General features: G+C 47.6%; 1 protein-coding gene and 2 non-coding genes across 4 annotated transcripts; all 3 read right to left on the bottom strand.

The window, feature by feature from the left end:
- Positions 1–3: 3 nt before the first annotated feature.
- Positions 4–21,359, bottom strand: NEMF (nuclear export mediator factor). 2 transcript variants are annotated; one of them, XM_090141917.1, is made up of 33 exons: positions 21,203–21,359; positions 20,752–20,820; positions 19,555–19,657; positions 18,546–18,671; positions 18,313–18,461; positions 17,824–17,891; positions 16,616–16,702; positions 16,189–16,265; positions 15,432–15,502; positions 15,266–15,341; positions 14,167–14,229; positions 13,715–13,792; positions 13,159–13,367; positions 12,251–12,436; positions 11,704–11,767; positions 11,113–11,201; positions 9,511–9,614; positions 9,064–9,126; positions 8,212–8,324; positions 7,531–7,588; positions 6,968–7,026; positions 6,374–6,494; positions 6,017–6,281; positions 5,126–5,168; positions 4,998–5,047; positions 4,397–4,544; positions 3,975–4,052; positions 3,706–3,900; positions 3,075–3,107; positions 1,730–1,836; positions 1,608–1,651; positions 1,446–1,525; positions 4–289 (listed from the first exon to the last, which is right to left on the bottom strand). In XM_090141917.1, the coding sequence occupies exons 1-33, from the start codon at positions 21,259–21,261 to the stop codon at positions 212–214; spliced, it is 3,213 nt and encodes a 1,070-aa protein (XP_089998043.1). In that variant the 5' UTR covers positions 21,262–21,359; the 3' UTR covers positions 4–211. The 2 variants fall into 2 exon arrangements, with proteins under 2 accessions (XP_089998043.1, XP_089998042.1); XM_090141916.1 differs by having other exon boundaries at positions 6,017–6,284.
- A 124-nt stretch (positions 21,360–21,483) lies between these two features.
- LOC149917975 (signal recognition particle RNA) lies at positions 21,484–21,783 on the bottom strand. The gene has a single exon (XR_016467407.1).
- A 1,400-nt stretch (positions 21,784–23,183) lies between these two features.
- Positions 23,184–23,482, bottom strand: LOC149917976 (signal recognition particle RNA). The gene has a single exon (XR_016467409.1).
- Between the last annotated feature and the right edge of the window lie 773 nt (positions 23,483–24,255).

A 24,255-nucleotide genomic window follows, 5' to 3' on the forward strand; every position in this document is an offset into this window, starting at 1 on the left:
CAGTTTACTTCCAAGTTTGGATGCTACTTATAGCAATGGAGTTGTCAGAGTCCATCTAAACCGTGATGGAAGAACTGGTCCACAGCTGCTTGCTGCCAGGGAAGCTGAGTGCAGCCAAATGGCAGCAGTGAGGGCAGGGCTGTCTGCCCCCCCTGCAGGCACCCATCTCGACTGCACAGTTGCAGTTCGGTGGTGAAATTCAAATATCCATTCACTTTTTCTTCCTGTTCAGCAGATTTGGTGCAGACACTTTCACTTTACCAGGAATATTTCTCGATAAGTCAGTATCCTACAAAACATCAGAGATGAAAAAATGAATGTACAGGAATGGATTTATGAGCATCTTCCTCCCCAGGCAATGTTTCTGAGTCAGCCAGCATGAACCAATATGCCCAGTTCCCCTCAGAGAATGCAGGGCTGATGCCAGGCAGCTGTTCTCACCACTGCTCATTCACGTAGAACCTCTGGCTGGTTTTCTGTGCACTGTGTGGGGGTCACTGTGTTAATGGCTTCCCCACACCACAGCCAGCGGGAGTGGAAATAGCCTCCCAGAAGCAGAGGGTTTTATGCAGATGATGCTTTTGTCAGATATTATTCTGATCAAGAGACACAGAACAGAAACCTACAACCCAGCAATGCTTGTGAAGCTCATTTTCTATGAACTCCTCCCACCCTAAGCAGTAAATCTCCCCCAGCAGTACGAAGGAGCACAGCTGACCTTTCCAAGGCCAATGCCATCCTGGCTTGTATCAGAAATGGTGTGATGAGCAGTGCTAGGGAAGTCATCCTGCCCCTGTACTCAGCATTGGTGAGGCCTCACCTTGAGTTCTGTGTTCAGTTTTGGGCACCTCAATATAGAAAGGACACTGAGGTGCAGGAGCAGCTCCAAAGAAGGGCAACATGGCTTGTGAAGGGCTTGGAGAATATGGACTATGAGGAGAGACTGAAGGAACTGGGCTGTTCAGTCTGGGAAAAAGGAGGCTGAAGGGAGACCTTATTGCTCTCTTCCAATACCTGAAAGGTGCTTACAGCAAGAGCAGGGCTGGTCTCTTCTCACTGGTGACAGAACAAGGGGAAATGGCCTCAAGTTCTGCCAGGGGAAGTTTAGGTTGGATATCAGGAAAAACTTCTTTACAGAAAGGGTTGTTAAGCACTGGAATGGGCTCCCCAAGGAGGTGGTTGAGTCACCATCCCTGGATGTGTTTAAAAACAGCTTGGATGTGGTGCTCAAGGCCATGATTTAGCAGAGGGTTGTTAGAATTAGGATAGGATGGTTAGGATGAGGTTGGACTCGATGATCTTTAAGGTATTTTCCAACCTGTTAGAATTCTATGATTCTAACACACTTGTTCCATGAAGTATTTACCCCCAACATGGCAACAGTGGGCCACTGCTCTGCTGCTCTTACATGTGTGCAAGAGAAACTCAGTCAAGAACCCACTCACCTTAACACTGCGGAACAGGTCTTTTTCTCTCGCAGAGGCTTCTTTGGACTGCATGAAGTTATGCAAGGCAATCTTCGCAGCTGTAAAAACACAGGAAGGATTTGAAGACTGAAACGTGCTCTGGCTTCCAGCGCTGAGGATTCATCTGCTTTAATACAGTACCTTTTCCTTTCTTTTGGGTGCCTGGAGTGAGCTTGACTTTATACCTTTCAGAAAGAAAAGTTCCTGTCAGTCCCAGGGCCGAATGCCCCCAAACCTCCCCCACAGCAAAGGCTGCAACTCACTTGTAGTTTGTCATGGCTGTGTAGGGAGCGCAGATGGGCACAGCAAAGAGCAGGATGTCCTCAGCATGAGGCTGGCCTGTCAGCGAGTCCAGCAGGGCTGTGCCATCCTGAAGGGGAAGGAGGCACACTGTGACAGCAGGAGCAGCACCCAACCCAAAACAACCACCCCACTTCATGGGGAAGCTGAATGCTGTTCCCTTCCCACCACCCGCAGGTGCCACGTGACAAATGTCCTGCTGTGGTTACTGAGATGTGATACATTTAGGCTCAGCACTCTCCTCACTGGTATTTAATTCCCAAACTATCGCTCATGACAGACCAGCCTGGAGAAGAGAAGGCTGCAGACTGACTTCATTGCAGCCTTTCAGTACTTAAATGGAGGCCATAAACAGGATGGGAGTCAACTCTTGGAAAGGGGAGATAACAGCAGGACAAGCGGAAATGGTGTGAAGTTGAGGGAGGGCAGATTTCAGTTGGATGTCAGGGGGAAGTTGTTTGCTGTGAGAGTGGTGAGGTGCTGGAACAGCTGCCCAGAGAGGCTGTGGATGCCCCGTCCATCCCTGGAGGTGTTCAAGGCCAGGTTGGATGGGGCCCTGGGCAGCCTGGGCTGCTGTGAGATGTGAAGGTTGGTGGCCCTGCGTGTGGTGGGGGGTTGGAGCTTCGTGATCCTTGAGGTCCCTTCCAACCCTGGCCATTCTATAATTCCATGATTCTATGATTACTGAAGTCACACCACTCAAAGCAGGACGGATCTCAGTTTTCAGTGACCCAAATGAGACTCCCAAATGCAGTCACATCTTCACAGGGTCACCAAAAGCTCCCTCCTACCGTTATCTTTTAATTAAAAAGGTTTTAAGGATCCAGCTAATGATCAGCCTTGGGCAACACCCACAGCCTGTAATTGTATATACAACACTTTGAAGCTTTTTTTTTTTTTTAATGTAAATAAACTTCTAAATCAAACTGCACTGCATCAGCCTTTGTCACCCTCCAGCCCAGAGCCACCTACCTACTACTGAGCAGTGCAAAGACCTCCAAAGACAGGTACCAACCTTCAATTCAGACAGCTTCCATAAGGGAATGTGGTATGTGATAAACAGTGTAAGAAGAAAGCTGGGTTCGAATAGCCTCGAGCACAGAGGGAGCCCTAAGAGCAGAACCAAACCCTTCTGGAGGGCTCAGCACATGAACCTCCAAGCCAGTCCCAACCTGCTGAGAGCCAGGTTTGTGCCCCTGGTGCTGCTGACACAGAGCTGCATGCTACAGCATGGCCCAACAGCTCTGAGGGGGAGTAAACCCTTCTCCTCAGCACATTTTGGAATTTCAAAGATGAGAACATTCTTACCTCCACTCCCGGCTGATCCTGGTCTTGCTCATCCTGTAAACAAGAAAAAAAGATAGAGCTGAAATGAGCACATACCTGCTTGTTGATCCCTGAGCCCATGGAGAAAATCACTTCTTTTATCAGCACGACACAAGAAGCCAAATTCTCAGTGCAGAGATAAATTGTTTTAAAGGTAAAAAGAGCATTTTTATACAGGTGAGGGAAGGCTATTTCTTTCAGACCTCCTCATTAGTTTGGCACACACCAAACTGGGAGGAGAGAGATGGGCTATGATTCAGAGATACTGATTCACAACGTCAGAGCTGGGGAGCTCTCGGCTGCACTTCAGCTGCACCAAGTGGGAGGTATTGACTTAACCCGACCCTTGGCAGTCTGGTGATGTACTCAAACCTTCCTCCTGGCTGTGCTGAGAACACAGCATGCACATGGATTGCTGCAGGGTCTTTTTGCTGCTCCTGGAAACCAAAGGGCTCCTGGAGACAGGGCGTTAGGCATGCTCATCTCCACCAGCACCCCAAAAACCAGCTCAGCCACCCAGGCAGAACTGCACTACGCAGCACCAGCAGACCACAGCAGCGAGTGAGAAGGAACAGATGTGTGGGCAGGAGAGAAGAGGCAGCACACTGCTCACCTTCTCATCCTGCTGCTCCTCCAGGGCCAGGTCCTCTGACTCATGCAGCAGGACTCCTCCTGGCAGCATCTCCTTGCCCCCTCCAGCACCATGATGCACAGCCTTGGATTTCTGCTGTTGCTTCTTCATCGGTTCTTCTTTCGTCTTCCCCTTTTTCCCTTTTTTCCCTTTCTCCTCTTTGTTTGACCCTGCAGACTGGGGTTGCACATAAGAGGCAGTCAGAGCCAGCAACTGCAGCATCACAGGGAGGCAGAGCTTCTTTCACTCACCCCCAGCAGCTTCATGATGAGCTCCCGGTCCTCCTCATCCTGATCTTTGTACTTCTCCTTCATCTTCTTCATTTTACTCTACAGAAGAAAGTGCACCAACAGCTTTAGAAACTGACTTTTGCATGGCTTTGCACCCATAAAGAACTAAATGCTGTGCCCACATACACCCCTTTTAGGTCTTCCAAGCCTCTCTCCAAGCAATTCAGCAGTAACCAAGGGACTGTGCATTCAGTGAGAGCAGCACCACGTGCTCAATGCTCTCAGAGCAGCACCATCCTCCTGAAACCATCGAGAGCTCCACCAAGAGTCTGAAACTATGAGGCACCACGGACATCCCAAGGAAACCCCAGATTTCTCCATGTGTGGGGGATGAGCCCACATTTCACGTGGCAATGGCTCAGCTCATGGGTAAACCTGCTCACCTTCTGTCCCCGTTTGATGGGCTGAGGGGCTGCCACACCCTTAGTGGTGTTGGGAGGGGGGGGACGCTGTGTCTCCGTGTCTTTCTGCCTCTCTTCAGGTGGATCCAAGTTCTCAGAGTCATTTTGCTGCTTCTTTTTCTTCATTTCTCTAAGGAAAACAATCACTTGTCTCAACACCTCTTGCTGCCATGAGGGAGGCTGCTGCTCTCCTGCCAGCACTACCACCCTGCTTCCCAGCCACAGGGAACCTGAGACACATCCACTGGAAATTACCCTTCCTCAGTAAAACCTCAAAACTATCGGTATGCAATGAACTCCATTAACTGCTGGAGCTGGAAACCCCACCTGTGAGTGATCACCTCCCACAGCCTCCCAGCCCCTCAGCTGCTGGCTGGCCAGTGACATCTCTGACACAGCTGTGTTCACAGGGCTCCTGTCAACCAGTTCAAACCCAGATGGAGGAGGATTTCTAGGTTTCCTGATGACAAAGAATGCACTGATCCCCAGATTCTATTCTCCAATCCCAGCCACTCCACTCCCTGAAGAAGGAATGAGGAGGAGGAAGGAATTCATCTCACCCCAAACATGGAGATGCTCTCACCTCCTCTCTTTGGCAGACAGATGTCTTCGCCCCTGGGACTTGCTGTCACTCTAAGAAGTGAAACACAGTTAGAGCACACCATGTCCAGCAGCAGGTGGACATGCCCCACACCTGAACTGGGACCTTACCAAGTTGGGTTCTTCCTCTTTGGGGACGGTTTTCTGCAGGGATCTGCAGGGAGATCAAAATGAAGTCCATCACTGGATGAAGAGCAACCCAACCCTGCACACACACCCACACCCCAGATGTAAACTAGCCTGGTTACACTGCACCTGGCTTTGTACTTCAAAAGTTGAGCTTAGAAAAGGGCAACAAGATTGGGATTTGGTTTACAAAGCAAGATCTCTGCCAGACTGTCCCAAATACACACAACAATACAACAAGGGTAGCCTGTATATAACATACACTAAATGAAAACACACTGTGAACACCTAGATGCTGAGTGCCCATGCACAACAACCCTGACTGGCCATGGTATTCCCTACAACAGCTGCCTGCTTCCACACACTCAGTCACACTCTGCTTTACACCCTCTGAGGAGTTCCATTTCCAGAGACATCAGGGAGATGAGCTCATCTCACAGCTACACGCAGAGCAGTAGCTCAGCACCAATCACTCAGGTTTTTGGGTCTGAATGGTTCTGCAGAGAAAAGTGGGGCAGCCATCTTCCGAGGAGCAAAATCAGTGTGTGGGTGATTGAGGGATGTTTGAGCCAAAACAGGCATTAACAAACAGGGACCAAAGAGCCAGACAGCCTTCACTGGGGAATGGGAAGCTGTGTGTGTACATCAGGAGGTGGGACAAAGGGAAAGCTCTGTAGGGAAGGGGCAGGGAATGTTACACAGCATGGCAGCACTATCACAGCACAGGGTTACTGCCCTGCACCTGACAGCCTGCGTAGCTGAGCATCACAAAATGACAGCATCTTCTCACAGCCCTGGTCCTGGCAGCATTTGAACAGTATGGAGAACCTCAGGAGGGCCCACAGTGCTGATCAATGCAGCTGCTGCTTTGCTTACCTTTGAGACTGAAGATGCGACAGGTCAATTGTTGTATCTGGGTAATTCACCTCTTCCTCTTTCACTTCACTCTTTGGCTCTGGATGTTCCACTTCTGATTCTCCATCATCCTCTTCAGAGACAGCCTCTGGCACAGGAGGTGTGCTTACTCTGTTCTGGTCAAGGTCAGCAACATTCTCATCACCATTATTTTCAGATGTGGCTTCCACATCTTCTGGTGCTTCATGACACTCTGCCTTGTCCTCTTCGCTGCTGCTATCTCCTCCTTCTGGGGCACACAGGTGAGGAAAACACAGCTCACATTAGAAATGGCAGAGTGAGCCAAACAGCTGCCTCTGTCAGCAGTGTACACTGTACCTAATAGCTCCACTTCTTCTGCCACCAGCTCACTGGCACTGCTGGAAACTGTTTCCAGATCCTCATCCTGTACTTTGATCTTCCTTTCTTCTCGGTGTCTCCAAACACAGCTTTCATCCACCTAACAACAAAGCATCCATATGTGGCCAGCACCAGCTCTACCACGGCTCTCTAGCCTATCTGGAGAGCACCTGACTCAGCCTTACTTGTTCCCTTTGAACACTTCTTGTCATTCCAAGGGCAGTAAAACTAAATCAGCACAATTTCAACCTATTCTGACAACCCAGCAAGTGCAGCTAGCAAAGAGGCACGCATTGCTGCACAAACAGCAGACACACACAGGCCTCAAACAGAGCTAGTGCAAAAATCCAGCAGAGACAGTCATGTTAACAGTGTGTTTGATTTACATGAAGACAACAAAAACCAGGGAGAAATGGAGATGTGAGAGAAGTAATCTTCAGCAAGAAGCACTTTATGGGATATGCTCAAACGAGAAAAAAGGTAACTGGGAATATATTGACAACTACAAAATAAGTTTCCAACAGCTTAAACAAATTACAAAAGGCAGCAAGAGCTGCACAGAAAAAGCAATACCTTGAACAAGAAGCTAAAGCCCATCATCAGATATGAAGGTGGAAGAAAATTCTTCTTCCCTGAAAAACAAAGACAGAGTCTCATGACAAGGTTCAACAGCTGCGTCAGACGAAGTATTTTTAAATTCATTTTCACTAGAAGCTTTTGGCTGCCAAAAGTTACCCCAGGGATTGTTCTAGCTATTGGATGAGGGCAGGACAAGAGAAACACAAAACAGCTCAGCTAACAATCTTCAGTCCAGGGCCCCAGCTAGCAGATGCTGCCTGGCATTTGGTCTGGACTGCTCAGAACAGACTGTGAAAAGTGCAGGCTGACACAGCAATGGGGCAGCTCAGGGCAGTGCCCTGCCATTGCAGCACAGCACCTTCAGGCAAAATGGATGCCCCCATCCCCAGCAGTGCCCAAGGATGGGCCAGATGGGTCCCTGGGCAGCCTGACCTGCTGGGAGAGGTTCTGCCCACAGCAGGGGCTGCAGGAGCTTCACGGTCCTTTCCAGCCCCAACCACTTTATGATTCTGTGAGAATAGTTCATAACATAATTGCAGCACTGCTTTGTGCCTCACCTCGGATCATGAAGCTTCCAGTAGTGAGATATTCTCCTGTAGGTGCAGTTTTAGAAACCTAGAAAAACATGATATAAGCATGTCACAGATCAGCGTTGTGTAATAACAGCACCACAACACTAATGTCATGTTTTTAACTTCTGGGAATAGCTTTCTCCATATCCATATCCAAGGGTTTTTCTGTCCTTTGTAGGACACTTCCCTACACGTTGTTCCAGTTCAGCTGCACACTACTGGCCCTACATTTAGAAGTGCTGGTGAGGACCTGAGCTAGTCAGGCAATAGGAACACAGAAGACTCTGCAACCTTCAGTTTACTGTAATCTCTCTACACTTACAGCTGAGTAACTTGGAAATGCATTGAGACCATGGTTAAGACATAAGCTAGAAGCCCAAGTGAAAAAAAAAAAAGAAAAAAAAAAAGGCTATTTCTAAAATTTCTTTTTAATAGAAGTGATGCCTCTTGAGTACTAAGACGACAGGCTTGCAACACTTCCTCTACCATGCTCACATCAAATCAGAGGTTAATCTGCCCAACCCTACCCTGAGTGCAGCACTCAGGGAGAACCTACAAGAAACACTGACAGAGAACAGTTTCAGCCCCATCCATCAGTTCCCAGATAGAGCCACAGCAGCTTCTCCAGATGTTCTAACTGCACAGATCATGCACAAGAGTCCTTACCTGGTTGTGGGAGACCCACCAAGCACTGGTGACAACACGGGCATCCCAGGCAGCACTGTAGCACAAGGCCATCGTGCCTGCCTCTGTCAGGGTCCGTGGAGGAATCGGTTCACCTACAACAGGACCACCCAATACATCAGTGAATGCAATACACTCACAACAGATGTCATCCCTCAACTTCCACACGCACCTTAATCCAGTATATGGACTTCCCAGGACACTGGGCAGTGACAGCACGGCCTGCCTAAGCTGTGAGACACAAGCAGCATCCGCGGCTGCTCTTCACAGCTCCTCAGCAGGGGCTGAAGCCAGACATGCTACTGCTCCCTCCTCAACACAGCTCTGCAAGGCAGCAATAAGTGCATTGCTCGCACAGCCAATTTCTGCACTGGCCATGAACAGGGCAAAGATTTGCACAGCTGATCTCCCATAAGACAGGTACAACTGCACTAACACTTCTATGCTAAGATTAGCACCCTCTGCCAGACCCAAACTGCTCATGCCATCTACAGAAGACTCGGCAGGTCTCCAATCCTTGCAACCAGCAGAAAAGCACTTGCACCAAAACTTCTGCCATCAATTACTGCTTCTCTCAGTGAGCACAGCTCTGCTGTTCCTTCCCACTGGGAGCTCAAGTGAACAAGCACAAACATCCAGCCATGGCTGGGAAGCACTGTCAGCTGATGACAATCTGATCTTGGAGGGACTGAAGCCTCTCGTGTCCCAACTGAAAGCCCTGCTGGAATTGGGTGCTGCAGTGAGGGGGGAAGGAACTCACTGGACTGGACTCGGACATGCAATGCAGTGTTTTGAGGCTTCTACAAGCCCCCCAATCAGCCCCATACAAAGTACCTGTTGGATTCTTGATCACACAGCTTGTGGCTCCGTGGAGGTCAGCATGCACATATATGTCCCCTGGAAAAGAAATTACTCAAGTCAGTTATGCATGTGGTAACCACGCAGACCACCAGAGCTAAGGCAAAGATTCCTGGTACCAGTGGGAAGCAGCTCTCTTGTCTGCAAACAACAGGATGGGAAGAGTCTTTCAGCCCTCCCCAGGTACCCCAGGCAGGATCAGCTCATTTGCTCCAGACGAGTTCACCCAACCCACTCTTACTGCAGGGTTCAGCCTCCCACAGTGCTCAGCAGACAACACACACACACAGTCCTCAGGACTCACCATCACCAAAAGCCCTTTTGCCAAAGTCTCAGCCTAACTACAAAGCAGTCAGACCTCCCTGTGTCATCCTTGGTCAACCAGAAAAGAAGAAACTGATAATATTCTCCTTAATTACTCACCTGGTTTAAGATACCGCTTCACAATCAGCTCATTCTGCTGCTGATCTCTTCCAGCAATAACGAGGTAATTCTCAGAGCTAATGAACCACAGGAACTTCTCAAACCTGCCAGATCACACCAAAGCACTGAATGAAAAACACCTGGGACTAACAGAATGGTACAGAGATACTTTGTGTGCCAAAGTCAGGGAATATTCATCTTAGTATCTATGATGTATAAAAGACACTACAAATAGCTTCATATCCATCCATGTGCCTGGTGCACACAGACAACGCATGATACAAATACAGCATCACTGCCAACAGTATTTTGAGATTAAATAAGTACTGTTACCAAAAAGCCCAGCAACCTCCTACTTGTTTTTAATGCTTTAGTTATCAAACTATACAAACCTCTGTTCATTTGTTGAAGTCTACTGCCACTACCTCCCAGATACTGAGCAGCAAAGTAACAGAGGAGTTCTCTAGCAAGACTAGAAAGGTGGGCTGGGTGAACCTAATGAGGTTCAACACGGCAAAGTGCAGAGTTTTGCACTTGGGCTGGAGGAATCCCAGGCATCCCTACAGACTGGAAGGAGCGGTCCTTGAGAGCAGCCCTGTGGAGAAGGACCTGGGGGTCTTGATGGATGAAAAACTGAACATGAGCCAGCAGTGTGCCCTTGTGGCTCGGAAGGCAAATGGGATCCTGGGCTCCATCAGAAGAGGGGTGGCCAGCAGGGACAGGGAGGTGATTGTTCCCCTCTACTCTGCTCTTGTGAGGTCCCATCTGCAGTACTGTGTGCAGGTCTGGAGCCCCCAGTACAAAAAAGACAAGGAGCTGTTGGAGAGGGTCCAGAGGAGCCACGAAGATGATCAGGGGGCTGCAGCACCTCCCCTACAAAGACAGGCTGAGGGAGCTGGGCTTGTTCAGCATGGAGAAAAGAAGGCTGCGGGGTGACCTCATTGCAGCCTTCAGTACCTAAAGGGAGCCTACAGACAGGAGGGGAGTCAGCTCTTGGAAAGGGGAGATAACAGCAGGACAAGGGGAAATGGTTTGAAGTTGAGGGAGGGCAGATTTCAGTTGGATGTCAGGGGGAAGTTGTTTGCTGTGAGAGTGGTGAGGTGCTGGAACAGCTGCCCAGAGAGGCTGTGGATGCCCCGTCCATCCCTGGAGGTGTTCAAGGCCAGGATGGATGGGGCCCTGGGCAGCCTGGTCTAGTATTAACTGGTCTAGTATTAAATGTGAAAGTTGGTGGCCCTGCCTGTGGTGGGGGGTTGGAGCTTCATGATCCTTGAGGTCCATTCCAACCCATCCCATTCTATGATTCTGTGTGATTCTGTGATTCTCTGGCTTTACTAAGCCCACCTTCCTAGCTGCGCTAAGACCAAAAACTCAGCTCAACTACAATCCATATCCACGGAAAAGAACCTTCCCAGGCAAAGGCACTAACAGGATCAGGTCAGAAGCTCAAATGAGTAACTGCAAGGAGGCTGAGTGCAAACTGTAATGCTCAGAAGTCATACCCAGCTCCTCTGCTAAGCTCAAGAAGTCAGACTGACACAAATGTTTCAGATTTGTGCATGTCCCCAGCACATCAGGTAATAACAACAAAACTGTACTTGCCAATAGACTTTTCTTGCTTTCTGAATGGTGGTAACTGTCTGAACTTCCTTCAGTGTCTGCTTCGTCTTCTTCTCAGCTGATTTAAATGCCTATTTAGACAAAAAAGCATGATCCCAATCTGTCAGCACAGGAATCACAAAACTGCTAAATGGACAGCAGGAAAAGCAATAAGCAATAGTTCTCTCTGAACTTTTTTGAGAGTGCAGGCTCTGCAATCTGCTAACAGCAAGCCCACATTCCCTTTGTGCACAGAACAAGACTAAGGCTAAAATCATCACTGCTGTCTGACCTGCACTGTGGCCCCTGCTTATCAGTTGGTTGAGCATAAGGATTTCCACTGACTTCCCACTGCTGCCTTTGTAATTACAGCTCTGTCAGCACCTCCAGGCACTCACAGTGCTGACCATACAGCACAGCAGGCACCTGCTCTCCTTTATTCAGTCACTTTGAGAGCTTAACAACAATACAACCCTGGTTGGTTCTCCTCAGCTTTCAGGTGTCATCAGAACTACCTAAATTAAGGCAGGCTTGTCCATGTATCAGTGACAGGGATTTGGCTTTCAAATATCTTCTAAAAACAAAGAGAAATACCTTTTCTGCAGCTTCTACTGTCTTCTGTGTTTTCTTAGCTGCATGTCTCTTGTGATCATAGTACCTGCAAAAGACAAGTTGGTTTATGCTTGAAATCCCAGTGTTTTTAGAATGCATTTCTCATGATTCCTTACATTTGTTGTAAATAAATAAAATAAATTTGTTGTAATTCTATTTGGAGACAGTATTCTTTAGCCCAGATCTTTGGATCCGCTTATATGAGGAAAGCAGCCAAACAAAGTGACTTCCCTTCTCAGACTGACAGAGTGCCTGGACTGCTGTGTGACAAGAAGTAGCCACGTTCTGCCACTGCCCACAACTGTGCTCAAAGTTACATTAATGGCCACAGCTGGAGAATATCTGCTGTGCAACTGTGAGACTCTGTTTTTTTGAGCAAAAAAACGCACATCCTACACCCTGGGGCAATCTACCCACTTCAATTTCTAATTTTCTTTTCAGAAAGATACAGACAGAGCCCTTCCTATGCATTATCACTAACAATTGCAATAGACAGAGACTTGTACTAACAAAGCACACTGAACCTTACTTTTTAGCATTGGCATATGCAGACAAACTGAGATCAACATCAACTAATGATGGTTTGTTTTTCTGAGGTTTCTTCAACTGCTTGTTTTTATTTTTTTTCTTTTTGCCCTTGGGCTCATCTGCTTCTTCTTTCTCTAAGTCAGCATCCTCCCCCTCCTCTTCCTCTTCAGATAATACATATGGGTTCCTAAAAAACATGATATCACATGGTTAAGAAAACTGTTTATTTGTTAATCTCACTGCAATTGCACTCTTACTTCAAACAGGTACACTGAGCAAACATTGGCTGGAATTTGTATCTGCTCCTCATTGCTAAGTTCAATCCACCTCAGCACAGCTGTGCTACGTCTGCATAGCACAAGAGTCTCACTTCTTTTTCTCTCTTATTTTTTTTAAAGCATCACGATACAGCATTCAAACCTGTGTAAAAACATTCCCAGTAGCATCTCCTTACCAGAACTTCTAACAGAACCAGCACCAAAGCTTGCAGCTCACAGCAGCTGCAATGCTGAGCCATCAGCCTCTCACTGGACTGCTTTTAGCACTGAAAGGAGCAGGGTCTCATAGAAATTTTAGACCAAAGTAATTAGAAAACATGCACAGCTAACTGCTGGCTAACTCAAGGGTGGTTTGGACTTCTACTGCTTTATGACACCTTCCAGTGACTTAGAATACAGTCAGACTCTTAAAAATGCCAGAACAACAATAATTACAGTAACTAAATTATTATTATTTTTGAAAGCAAAAAAGGAGGCATCCATCTTTGCTCACAAAGCTACGTTCTCTTCAAACAGCTTGTAAATAAAACACAATAGCTTCAGTAACAATTTACAAGCTAAAAAGACACTTATCTCCCGTGCAGCTCACATCATGCAGCCATTTGGTATGGATGAGCTGCAGTGCACTCACCTCAATAGCATTGTGATGTGATTTGTCTGAAGCTTTAATTCTTTGATTGCATTTGCAACAGGGTCTCCCTGTGCCTGAGCCTCCTTAACAATTGCTCCAATCTCTGTCCAGTCTATCTGGTTGGCCAACGCGCTTCGCACCACCTGGATGGCTCGGTTGACGATCTCCAAGTTCATTTCTATCAGTTCTCCTTTTATCTTATCGACTTCCTTAAGGTGAAGAAGAGATTGATACCCATTGAAGCTAACCACATACTCAGCGATATTTTTAAATTAGTAGAAGTAATTAATATTGAGCCAAAATTCATGAATGGCACAGAAGCAATCATACTGGGCAACGGTCAACTTCACCCTTGCAAGCAGAATTGCACAAGTAAATCTTGGCAAGGGAAGTACAAAGTATTTGTATGAGAGCAGAGGCCCACTGTGTAGGCCTAGCCTCCTTGGTGGGTTACAAGACAACAGCAGGGCTCACTTTGGGGTCTAATGCTGACCATAGCAATCAGGACCAGCAGGTACAATTCTGTATCTTCCTAGATACAAAATTCCAGTCTTACTTGAGCTTGCTGAAGAGCTTCCAGTCTTTGCTCATGATCTCTACGGACATTTTCAAGTTTCTTCAATGCTTGTTTTTCCTTTCATACAAGATTAACATGGAAAAAAAACATATATATAAATGTATATATATATAAATATAAAAATGACATCTTATTATCTAATCACTGTATTATATTGAGTAAGATACTCAATATAGCATTCCAGAAAAGAAAAATACAACAGCATAAGAGAAGCAAAGATACCGAAATACTGTTGCTAACATTATTACTTGCATTCCCAGCAGAACTAACTACTACATTACCTAGTCTGAAATCCATTCTCCACTGACTCAGCATAGCACAAATAAGTATGCAACACCTCTCCCACCTCCAACTACAGAATCAGAATGTCCCAATGAAACACTCGAAGCTCAGAGAGCCACCTCAGGTGCTCCATCTCCATGTCAGCATACCTGCTGCAATGCTTTCAGGTCAATTTTCTGCCCTTCAAGCTTGGAGTAGAACTCATCTGCTGCCTGCAAGAGAAAATCGGTTAGAAGGATCTCCAAGTTGCATTAACCTATACCAGCAACAAGCAGGCAGGGAAGGTTCGGCACAAGAGAGGTGACTGCAGAGCACTAAAAGAGGAGATAAGCTCAAACAATGTTCAGTAACTTTCTCATTTTACCTTTGCAGGAGATGAGTTCAGAAAGGCCATCAAGGATATGTCTTGCTACAAGCTATGAGCTGTGCATGACAGTAACTACCTGGCCAAAGTAGGGCCTGCATTTTTTATTATGAAATGATGAAATGGAACTTGCTGTTTCACACAACGTGCTCTGCAGATTGTGATCGCAATTATTGACTTATCTGCCCTGAATTCCTGCTATTTCAATTAGTCATTTAAAAAACAATAACAAAAAAAAAAAACTATAGAAAGCCCAGAAACTATGGCTAAGGACTGCTCCTGGTGGGCTGCTCCAGTTTCCAGATAACTGCAGTTAAAACAAAAGGCAGGATGATTTCAGGCTGCTCAGAACGTCAGTGCTGTGAAGAAGATGACAGAAACTCAAGCAGCAGAGCAGGAAAGGGAACTGAGAACCCTAAAGATCAAGGTCAGGGATCTGTTAATGATTCCAAGTAACGTTAATAAGTCAAGGACCAGGAAGGACTGCACTCAAGGACATGGCAAATTGGACATCTCAGGCTTCCAATGTAGTCACTGTGATGGTGGAAATGATTGTTTGTCTCCAGCAATAACTTGGGATCTGAACTCCCCACTAACAACATGTTTGACCAGAACTGGTGATAGCCAACAGCCCTGCAGGTTCAGAACACTCCATTATTTCACCTACAGGGCCTATCAACTGAGTCAGCAAAGGCAGCCCTGCCCAACAGTAGCCTAAAGCCCTATTTTACTTAGCCTTTTCAGTGTAAACATTTATCCATTCAATTCATCAGCTCTTCCAAGGACTGTGTTTTCATTAGCAACTCCTGCACTATTTTTTAATTGTTCTTTTTAGTATCAGTCAATTAAAGCACTTAAGTACAGCATCAGCAAAAGCACTGTACCTTATTGAATGAGTCAAATTCCAAGTAGGGACATTTTGAATGTTGAGAAAACAAGAAAGGATGAAATTCCTCATATCTGTAAAATACACATTTGATATTATCACCTGAAAACTAATTTAAGTCATGCAGACTAGTAGAAAAGGAAATAAATACTTCAAATATTTACGTGTAGATATCTTCTGCTGGTTTATCTGGTTCCAGGCTTGGCTTTTTCTCCTTCTTCTGGATAATATAACCCTGAAGGAGTGCATAAATATATCTATCAGCATTGACCTTTGAAAAGAATCCCCCTTATCTTGAGAAGGCAGCAAGATTCAGGTGCTAACCTACCATGCAGCCCAAGACGGGGAGACTTAGAATGGCCTGGGTTGCAAAGAACCACAATGCTCATTCAGTTCCAACCCCCTGCTATGTGCAGGGTCACCAACCAGCAGACCAGGCTGCCCAGAGCCACATCCAGCCTGGCCTTGAATGCCTGCAGGGATGGGGCATCCACAGCCTCCTTGGGCAACCTGTTCCAGTGCCTCACCACCCTCTGGCTGAAAAACTTCCTCTTTTGTAGCATAAAGTCCTGACTGCGTGTTGCTCTCCACTCCAACTTACTCCACTAACAATGGTGAGCCTACCTTACAGACCTCAGAACTATCCTACAGCTCTCCACACAAACGCATGGTTTACATGCAGAAGAGCATTACAGGCTGTGACAACACAAGTGCGTTCTATGTAAATCTGCTTATGCTGTACAGGAAGATAGTAAAGTGCAACTAAGTACTTTTTGTTTCCCCTAGCTGGAGCCCAAGGTTCCAGAACAGAATCTGGAGCTGATACTGCCAGGAACAGGCATGTGCTGAGCAATACTTCCTGTCAGTTCAGTTCTGCAATCCCTGCAGAGCTGATAGCCACAGTGCCCAGCTGAGACCTACCTTTCCATTGAAGTCCTCAGTGAGTGTCATATATTCTTCTGCTTTTTCTAAAGCACTAAGTACTTTTTCAATATTTTCTAAAGAGAGAAAGGGGAGGAGAGGAATATTTTAAAATATCTAGAAAAGAAAGATGTTTTTATCTAAATACAGTACAGATCAACAAATTCAGCAGATAACAAAGGACCCAGGCAACTGCTCCTCCAATTAAGTTCCAGCTATGAAATGGCCCTGCCACAGGAGTCCTATTTCTATTTCCAGTATATTCACTATCCTAGAGTTTAATGTGGACCAGGTTGGTCCCAATGTAGAACATCACAGCATATAATGTGATCAGAACTACAGGTTTAAGGAATACTCATCTCTTTGAAAAAAATATTACGTAGACATAGAAATGTTTACAACCTCTAAGACATTATTTCCTACATACCTTTAGTTTCCATGTGTTGATCTATTTTGACATAACCAGAAAATCCAGCTTCTATAAGGCAATGCTCAATGAGAGTGGCTCCATAAGCTATTTAAAAAATGAAAAATAAAGATAACCACCTCCTGAAAATATTCTCAGTGAAATTTGCATTCACATCAAGATCACAGAAAGCATTTCAACAAGCCGTGGCCAGGATATACGATCAATCCCCAGACTGCAGAGAGTGAGGGCACTGTGTTCCTGGATTCAGAAGACAGAATCTATGTGAGCAGGTGAGCAGGACTCCTGCAGTTGCCCTCAGAAATGCTGGCTGGTTGTGCAGAACTGACAGGGCTCTGATGAGTTTTTAGCAAATTAGGGATGCTTGGGATCACTTGGAAGTGTGAAGGGTCTAGGTCTGAGTGATGCTAAATGGTTCCACTGGGTAAACAGGTGGAAGAAAAGTGCAAGCTAAGACATTAAATGCAAAGGTGCATAATGATCAGAGTGGGAAGCCTCTAATGCATGACTACTGGGATTGAGACACTGCTCTGGTAAAGTATCAGTGTTTCTGCTATGGGAGGAAAGTAATTAGAAGCAGATTGTTTCTTTAGAAGGAAAGCAAGCAGGAGAAAGAAGGGAACAAAGGTGGTGGAAAGGGGAAACAAGAAATGGGAAAAGTAACACTTAGTCTGCAAACTGTGTGATTTAAGCTGTTCAAGGTGCCTGCAAGGCACCCTGCATTTATCAGCAGTGCCAAACAGGGAGAATAAACCAAATTTGTTGTTCTGACCATGCCAAACAAGTTAAATCTGCTTCTGCAGTCAGGAGCAGGAGTGCTTCACCTCTCTTTACCAGAGAACACCCACACAGACAGGTTGATCCTCCTGGTTTTATATCAGTGCTCATCCCAGGACGGGCATCACCCAGCCACTCCCCAACAACACCCCTGCCCTGACTGTACATTTACAACTTCTGCTGGGGAGAGCCAACAGAACTATCCCCAGATCTTCCTCACTGAAGGAGCACTGCAAAGCTCATTGTGCAGTCAGCTTTAAATACATTTTCTTTTAAAATCTATTCTGTTTTCAAAAGCTTGGTTTATTTTATTATTTCTCTAACATACATAAAAGCAGACTGGCAAAAAAAAAAAAAAAACTTAAATAAAAAGACTGTGCAGAATCACCTATTGCCCTCGTTTCTCTTCCTTATGAAACAGCACTACTTACGAAGATGTGGGTTAAGAACCCTCTTCAGCTGTTCCCCTTTGGGTGCATTTGATATTATCTCAGTTAACCTACAGAAGATAAAAGAGTTGCCATTTGAAAGAACAACAGATTTTCAGATCACATTGTAATGCTTAGAAGCAAAAACACATTTTCAGTATTGAAAGGGCAAAGTAGCCCCAGATACAGCACTTTTCAGAGTTCAAAGTATCATTAAGTTCAAGTAGGTCTACTTTTCAAGCCTGTCCAGGTCCTTCTGGACAGCATTCCTTCCTTCTGTTGTATTAGCTGCACCACTCAGCTTGGTATCATCAACAAACTTGTTGAGGGTGCACTGGATCCCATTTTCCAGGTCACTGATCAAGATGGCAAAGAGCCTTGGCCCAAAGAAGGACCCCTGGGGGCCACCACCCATCACCAGTCTCCACCTGGACACAGAGCCGTAAATAATTTGGGTTTATTCCCATACATACACCATTAAAAAGCAATTACCTTTCCAAGGTGGGCAGCAGGGTGGGTGCTTTTGCACTGTCAACTGGGTATCGTTCTCGAACTGCAAATCTGACATCATCTGCTTCATCCGTGCGAAACCTCAGAATGTTTAAAATGAGATATTCGTGGTCTGTCAGGACAATGTTACCCTGCAAGCACACCACAGCAGGCCCTTAGCAAAGGCTGTGCTCAAGTGTTCACTTACAGAACACCATTTGGAGCTCTGCACTCACCCTGTCATACAGCTCGATGATCAGGTGATAAGCAGCTTCATTGCTTCCAAACTGGAAGTCCACGATTCTGTCTATTCCTAGCTGTCTCACACTGACCAGTCTTCTGGTCTTCAGGTGCTTACGGCACTGCCAATAGCAGAGAGAACATCTGTGAGAAGATGCAGACACACCTGCTTGTGACATTTTACATTAACATACATTTGCTTTTTTGTTTTAGCTGTCAACCCCTCCAACAACACTGACTGCTTCTTACTCAATAGAAATACTACAAAAGTAAAAATCCTGGGCTTAGTAATATAAAGATAAGACAGCTATTAGAAAACATAATAATGCTTTGATATTTATAGGCAACATGATTATCACCATCAAATGATTTTTTCTATTTCAACAGTTATTTGTTCTGCTGGCTCACACAAAGCAAGGTCATCTATGTCACTTCAATAAGAGAGTGGCTAATTAAAGTTCAGAGGGTGTGTATTACAAAGAGAACCAGAATTAATCCTGCATCCACACAGGACATGCAAAGTCACCCCCAAAGTCTTTGCAGAGCCATCTCAGTGAGACCACATCCAGAGGAAGCAGGCTATGCAGATCTGCGTGAGCTGCATCCCCACAGATCTGCCTACAAGAATGCAGTCAGCAGCTTTCAGCAAGACCTGAACCCTCCAAGTCTGAACAGACTGAACAGAAAGACCTTATGAACACAGCATTAATACATTTGGACAATCCAACTCGAACGACAAGGGTTTCACTGGAGTAAAATTCAGAATGGTCTGGGTGGCTCACAAAATGTTCAGCACTCACAAATCTACATTTTCATTGTTTCTGGCACTGAGCATCAGCAACATGATCTGAACTCTGAATTTGCTCTTCCCATGTCTTCAGTCACCTGCCTGATCAGGACCTAATAGGTAAACCCTTCAGTGTTTTCTTGTCTCCACGGTCAGAACATCAATGCTGTTTTCTTTAATTAGCATTCTTTTCAAAATGAAAACACCAGTTCGTTTACCTTCATTGCAAAGCCAGATGGCATCATGTTTTTTGGCCACTCAAACTCCGTCGTGTGAATCCGTATGCCAGATTCGAGCAGCAGTGTGGCCTTGCAGTCTGGTCTGTTAACAAAACAAAGACTCAATTTGGCATGTCAGCAGCCACCTCTGACTACACAGCAGCCTGCAATGGAATGAGATGAAACTACCATAACCAGCATCTACAGGAAACAGTGGACAAAACCAAGGAACACCAGCAAATAGCGCTCCAACAAGGCTGACAGCAAAAGGATGCTCATGCTTTAAATCTACAGGTAATGGACCAAGCAAAATGCTTTTGGAGTTAACTCTCCCACTCAACTGGAGGCAGGCAGGTGCCACAGGCTGCAGCGGAGGACATGATGCACCCCACCCACTGCCTGGGCACTGGTGTCACCCATAGAACTGCTGCTCTCCATTCCTACTACTTCTCTCTCCCTTCCTCACATACAAAAACATGGCAAAATCAGGATAATTTTATTCTCAGAAATAGTGGTGCTGCAGTGGCATAGCTGTCCAGGGAGGTAGGGGAGTCACTGCTCCTGGAGGTGCTCCAAACAGTGAAGATATGGCACTGAGGGACGTGGTTTAGTGGGTATGGTGGGGTGGGCTGGCAGTTGGACTTGGAGATGTTAGAGGTCTTTACCAACTTCAGTAATTCCACAAAAAAGTAACATTCATATCCATGTGCTCTTATGGCAGCTCCTCCACCTTTCTGGACATTTTCTGCTGCACTTTTAAAAACTGAGATAGGGGAGGTTTAGGTTGGATATGAGGAGGAAGTTTTTCAGCCAGAGGGTGGTGAGGCACTGGAACAGGTTGCCCAAGGAGGCTGTGGATGCCCCATCCCTGCAGGCATTCAAGGCCAGGTTGGATGTGGCTCTGGGCAGCCTGGGCTGCTGGTTGGCGACCTGCACATAGCAGGGGGTTGGAACTGGAGGAGCACTGGGGTCCTCTGCAACCCAGGCCATTCTAGGATTCTATGATATGATTCTGTTTACTTTTCCTCTTCTCACACCTGTACCACAGGTTATCTCGCAAGAACTTCCAGAATAACAACAACTGCATTTTATCAAGGAACAACAGAATCCCACTGAAAACTTCTCAGAAAAGCCAAACACAGCTCATACGTGCAAAAAACACAGCAACAATGTAACAAAACATAAAGAAATCCTTACTTTTGGAGGCGAATAAGGTACGTCTTATTGTCCACATCATAAACATTGTTTACTCTCATTCCCAGTAAGCTGCCAAAAAAAAAAAAAAAACAAAACACGTACTTTGGAGATCACAATACACACAAGGGTCAGGAAAAAAAAAAAAAAAAAAAAAAAAAAAAAAGCAGAATAACTGAGATATACAGAAGTGTGAGCGGTGATAAATCACCACAGAGGTTACTGCCTGCGGCCCCCCAGTGCCACGGCACGGCCTGGGGGACGGCGGGGCTTTCCCCAGATCAAACGGGAGTGGTGAGCGGGCAGCAGGGGGGACAGGAGCAGCAGCCGTGCCGGCGGGCGGGCGGGCAGAGCAACGCCGGTGTGAAGGGGCACGGAGGAGGCCGCTCACACGGGGGCAGAGCGGAGCCGCCTCACACGGCCCCGGTTGCACACACCGGGCAGCAGACGGTACCTCAGGCGCAGCTCGGCCACCAGCGCTCGGATATCGATGGTGCTGAATCGCGACTTCATGCTGCCGGTGTCGCTGTTGATGTCGGCGCCGCTGCCGGTGTCACCGCCCGCCCCACACGGCCGCGTTCGCGCATGCGCCAACGCCCGCTACGGGTGCCGCTCGGTGCCAATTCCCGCCGCGGGGACGGAAAGCGCGTTCCGCTCCGCGCGCATGCGCCGTGCTGTGCGCAGTGGGGGGCTGCGGGGGGCGCGTGGGCAAAAAGGTGGAGTCGGGTGGGCAAAAGGAGCCCGCGTCTCTCTGTGTTGCCCAGGCTACGCTGCAGTGGCTATTCACAGGCGCGATCCCGCTACTGACCGGCACGGGAGTTTTGACCTGCTCCGTTTCCGACCTGGGCCGGTTCACCCCTCCTTAGGCAACCTGGTGTGCCTCGGCTCCCCGGGGCTCACCATATTGATGCCGGCCTTAGCGCGGACGCCCGCTCGGCATAGCGCACTGCAGCCCAGAACTCCTGGGCTCAAGCGATCCGGCGGGCTCAGCCTCCCGAGTAGCTGGGACTACAGGCGTGCGCCACCGCGCCCGGCAGCGGCTGCACCGCAACGCCGCCACCCCGTGCCGGCTGTGCGTCCGGACCGGGCGGAGCGACTGCTTCTCTCCGCAGGGCTTTGCTGTGGAGCTGTGCGCGGTGCAGCACCGCTCTTAGGAACAATGAATGTTGTTCCTAATATCCAGCCTGAATTTTCCATCGGGCTGCCTGAGGCCACGACCTCTCATCCTGTCGCTGTTACCTGCAGAGCTGGGAGAGGGTGCAGAGGAGCCACAAAGATGATCAGGGGCTGCAGCACCTCCCCTACAAAGACAGGCTGAGGGAGCTGGGCTTGTTCAGCATGGAGAAGAGAAGGCCATGGGGTAACCTCATTGCAGCCTTCAGTACCTAAAGGGAGCCTACAGACAGGAGGGGAGTCAACTCTTGGAAAGGGTAGATAACAGCAGGACAAGGGGAAATGGTTTGAAGCTGAGGGAGGGCAGATTTCAGTTGGATGTCAGGGGGAAGTTGTTTGCTGTGAGAGTGGTGAGGTGCTGGAACAGCTGCCCAGAGAGGCTGTGGATGCCCCGTCCATCCCTGGAGGTGTTCAAGGCCAGGTTGGATGGGGCCCTGGGCAGCCTGGGCTGCTGTGAGATGTGGAGGTTGGTGGCCCTGCCTGTGGTGGGGGGTTGGAGCTTCGTCATCCTTGAGGTCCCTTCCAACCCGGGCCATTCTGTGATTATCTGGAAAAAGGCTGAACCCCACCTCACACCACCCCTTTGAATTGTGGACAGCAATGAGGTTTCCACTTGGGCTCCTCAAAAATTATCTCATCAAACCACAGAGAGCAAGCCATGGAATATATTTTGAGACTGAAGCTGTTCCAGCTAAGAGACGAGTCTGGCCCCATCTCTTGATCACCTTCCCTTCAAACATGCATAGTTCAGATCCCCGGTGCCTTCTCTTCTCCAGGCTGAACAGGCCCAGCCCCCTCAGCTTGCCTCAGAGAAGGAGGAGAGGCTGAGCAGCCAGGGTTGGGCTGGATGCTCCTCACAGGTCCCTGCCTTGATTTTATGATTACATGATTCTATGACAGGAGAGCTGCTCCAGCCACTTCCTTATTTCAGCAGCCTCTCAGCTGAAGGAGGTGGATGGCCCTGAGCTGCTCCAGGGAGGCCAGCCTCATCCTGGGCACCTGCAGCTCCTCAGCTTGAGCCCCGGTTGCTTCTTACACAACCAGTTGGGGTCTGGCTGCCAGTGCCTAGCTGGGTTCTAGAGAAGGATCAGGGGCATCTCCTTGATTGGGAAATTTCTTTTAACGAGTGCTTCTGGCACTCTCTCTCCCCTATTTGAAAAACATATTTTTTTCCCTCTTTTCCTCCCTCTTCCCCTCAAGAAAGCCCCCTGTGCATCATGCAGCTCACACCACACATGCACAGTTCCCAATCACACAGCAAAAGGAAGCTGGGTCCCGCTCTCTTGCCCAGGCTGTGCTGCAGGGACTGTTCACAGGCGCGATCCCGCTACTGATCAGCACAGGAGTTTTGACCTGCTCCGTTTCCGACCTGGGCCGGTTCACCCCTCCTTAGGCGACCTGGTGCCCCCTGGCTCCCCGGAGAACACCATATCGATGCTGATCTTAGCCTGGACGCCCGCTCGGCACAGCTCTCTGCAGCCCAGAACCCCCGGGCTCAAGCTGTCCGCCAGCCTCAGCCTCCCCGACGCTTGGATTACAGGCACAAGCCACCGTGCCCGGCTGTTTTTCAGCCTTTTGCAGATTCCTCGACATCTGTCTTGTATGGGCTCTGCCTGGCCACACAGTGGCAGTGGGGATCTGAGAGACAGTCCTTCTGCTGCCCGTGTTTAAAAATGGATAGACGGATACACAGGAAAGGCATTTCTGAGCACAAGTAGATTTAAGGTCTCTTCTCACTGGTGACAGGTGACAAGATGAGGGGAAATGGCCTCAAGTTGAGCCAAGGTAAGTTTAGGTTGGACGTTAGGAAACACTTCTTTACAGAAAAGGTGGTTAAACATTGGAATAGGCTCCCAGGGAGGTGGTTGAGTCACCGTCCCTGGATGTGTTTAAGAGCTGTTTGGATGTGGTGCTCACAGATATGATTTAGCAGAGGGTTGTTAGAGTTAGGGTACTATGGTTAGGCTGCGGTTGGACTTGATGATCCTTGAGGTCCCTTCCAACCTGAGTAATTCTATGATTCTATGATTAAGCAGCTGACAAAACCCAGAGTTCTCACTTTTAGCCTGGAGAGACACGCTGTGATGCTCTGCTTTCATTTTAACCCCAAAGAGGCACACTGTTTCCGGAAGCTCCGTCTCTATGACAGCTCAGCACTTCATTTACTGAAGAGAGCATAAGAGATGTCCCACTCCTTGCTTTCTCTTATAAAGAAAGGCATCTTGATTCACCAGAGGTCTCCTAAGAGAGAGGAGCTCAGAGCCGAGGACACAAAGTAGTTGTGACAGTAAATAAGCAATGGAGGAGGCTAATGAGATGATCCTGGGAACTTTG

Source organism: Phasianus colchicus, chromosome 5 (genome assembly GCF_987193195.1).
Source record: "Phasianus colchicus chromosome 5, bPhaCol1.hap1.1, whole genome shotgun sequence".
NCBI lineage: Eukaryota > Metazoa > Chordata > Aves > Galliformes > Phasianidae > Phasianus > Phasianus colchicus.

Coding starts and splice junctions, on each gene's coding strand:
- NEMF (XM_090141916.1), bottom strand. CDS start 21,261: ATGAAGTCGCGATTCAGCACCATCGATATCCGAGCGCTGGTGGCCGAG. Junction 16,703..17,823: donor GGTTCTTAACCCACATCTTC/GTAAGTAGTGCT, acceptor TTTTTTAAATAG/CTTATGGAGCCACTCTCATT. Junction 9,127..9,510: donor GAAGCGGTATCTTAAACCAG/GTGAGTAATTAA, acceptor TTTCTTTTCCAG/GGGACATATATGTGCATGCT.